Below are 2,500 nucleotides of genomic sequence, written 5' to 3'. Positions count from 1 at the left end.
TGGTAACAGGCAGTACGTGCTCACTCAACAGAACATGTGCGAATAACTGTGCACATAATGTACATGTGCATGTGTTCAGAGATAACTGAACACTCAGGATTTTACTGTCTAGTATATTTATTTACTATTTTAAAAAAACATTTATTCCACGATTTTGCAACCCATTTTTTCACCAGTGTCAATTAGTGTTACTAATGTAATCCTGGGCGCTACACTTTCTCTGCCAACCTGGGGGGGGGGCAGCGGACTGACTTCATGCTTCCTTCTATGCATGAGGAGTCCAAGCTGCTTCTTTTCACCTGACAGGGGGGAGTTTCCCCGGCCGGACGTAGTGCGTGAAAAGAACACGTTATCCCGACCTGTGTAGTGTATTTAATGACTACATTGAGGGCTCGTTACTCATGGTTGCGTGTTGCTGTCAATTGCAGATCTACAAGCTTTACAACACGTCTCAGACCTTTATCCTCCCAGCTTCAGACCTGACAGACAGATGGAGAGAGAGCTCCCCTCCTCGCTCTGTGCTCCCCCTCCCTTTGCATTCACACCCCTGGAGAGAGGGAACACTCATGCCCATGCGGAAGTAGGAAAAAAAGGTGGAAATAGGGGTGAGAGAGAACCACGTTACCTGACAGATAATGTTATCATAGTAAGCCAAAGCACGGGCATGGGGGACGTTAGGAGGAGTGTCGCACAGTTTCCTTACATTTGGATGGGAGCCCTCAGCGATGGTGGACAGCGAGAAATTATCATTGTGTGCCTCCGATGTTGGTCGGTACTTACTGCTGGGAGCCGATGGACGGGGTGGGGGAGGGGGGTGGGAGGGAGAAGAAGGATGTTGGCAGATAGTAAGAGAGAGGATGAGGAGTTGGTCACATGGGAAGACAGAAGAGAAGAGATGAGGTGCAGAGAGAGGATGGGAGAGAGGACGGCGGGTTTGATAGAGAGAAATGGCAAACATTCAGAGGCAGAAGAAGAGAAGGCGTTCCGCAATAGGAGGAAAGAAAGGGAGCGAGGGTGGTGTGGAGTTTTGGAGAGGAGGGAGCAGGGAGGGAGGGGACGAGATAGAAAAAGAGGGAGAGAAAAGAGATAAGAGAAAGGACACAAGAAAAGAGGTCGGGATCAGATGCAGAGAGCAAGAAGAAGTGGAGAATGGGAGGGACGAAAGGGACGGAAGGGACGGAAGGGGGACACACACGGAAAGGAGGTTGGGAGAGAGGGTGACATTGGCAGGGAACAAAAGGAGGTTCCATCAGGTAAAGATAAAAAGGGGAAAACACGAACACCGAGATCAAAGGATGAACAAGTGAATGACGAGGGGAAAAGAGAGGAGGTAGGGTGTAGTAATGGAGTGAGAAAGAGAGGCACAATGGGATGATGCAATGGGACAAAAGAAGAGAGGTTGGAGGGATCAGAGCGGAAGAGAAGACACATTTTTAGGAATCATCAGGAAAAATAAAGGAACAAAAGCACAGATGAGAAGAAAAAGATTTTCGGGGAGAAAAAAGGGGGGAGAGGGGAGAAAAAGCAAGACAACAGTGTTAGTTAGATGCCAAGTGTATGTCTGTCTCTGTTTGTGAAGCAGCAAACAGACAAAACAGTCACATACTGTATAGTGTTATTTAGCAGCACATTGTTCACACGCAGGATTGTATTGTGCAAAAACATATTATCTGTGATGCAACAAAATTTAAATGGGAAAACAAAAACAACTATTTCTAATTAACCCATGAATGTGACGTGATGTACATGGATTCTGATTCAAGCCCACAAACACATTCATTTGACTATATGTTTAATCTACTCTAGCATTTGAATTGCTGTGTCTAACACTGAACCAAATGATATCAAGACAGACTTGGATCTCACGCACACATACGCACCCATGCACACACGCACGCACGCACACGCACGCACACAACACAACTAAACAAATGCATAAACAGAACAGATACATTTGCTGATTTTATCTCGACACGCAATGCAGACCATGGGATCTCCACTTGGGTTTGAATGTCTTCCTTTCTTCTCCCTCTCAAAGGGACATAAAGTTCATCCTGAGAACCAACAGAAACAGCAAGATGTCTCAGCTTCCCTTTCCCACCTCCTCCCTTCATTTGTTTTTCCAATGACACCTATTCCTCCAGGCTCTTTTTTATCACCCTCAATCTTCATTATACTTAACCTTTCTCTCTAATATTGAATTCTGAAGAAAGAAAAGAAGAGAAAGAAAAGGTATGCATGCCCCCATGTGTGTGTGTGTGTGTGTGTGTGTGTGTGTGTGTGTGTGTGTGTGTGTGTGTGTGTGTGTGTGTGTGTGTGTGTGTGTGTGTGTCTCTCTCTCTCTCTCTCTAGCAGTTTGAAACACCAAGCACTCTCTCTGGCGGCTGGCCTCTATATCCCTCCTCTCTCTTTCTCTTCCCCACCACGTTTTATTCAAGAGCCTAAACATCTGTTCATCCACAGTCAAATCCAGTGTCAATATAACTGAGAGTGTAAACAA

The 2,500-nt window shown here is 45.8% G+C and overlaps 1 protein-coding gene across 5 annotated transcripts in view; it reads right to left on the bottom strand.

Moving 5' to 3' along the window:
• The window catches only part of cspg5a (chondroitin sulfate proteoglycan 5a), a 37,782-nt gene that overhangs the window by 8,263 nt on the left and 27,019 nt on the right, over positions 1–2,500 (bottom strand). For 2 of the 5 annotated variants that reach the window (XM_079503916.1, XM_079503918.1), the window contains exon 4: positions 704–782. In XM_079503916.1, the coding sequence (XP_079360042.1) occupies positions 704–782 (79 nt within the window). Of the gene's footprint in view, positions 1–625; positions 783–2,500 lie in introns of all 5 variants that reach the window. The other 3 variants (XM_079503917.1, XM_079503919.1, XM_079503915.1) reach the window with 2 other exon arrangements.

This window comes from Electrona antarctica (assembly GCF_951216825.1).
Source record: "Electrona antarctica genome assembly, chromosome: 6".
Lineage (NCBI taxonomy): Eukaryota > Metazoa > Chordata > Actinopteri > Myctophiformes > Myctophidae > Electrona > Electrona antarctica.
This window is presented reverse-complemented; position numbering and strand designations above follow the sequence as displayed.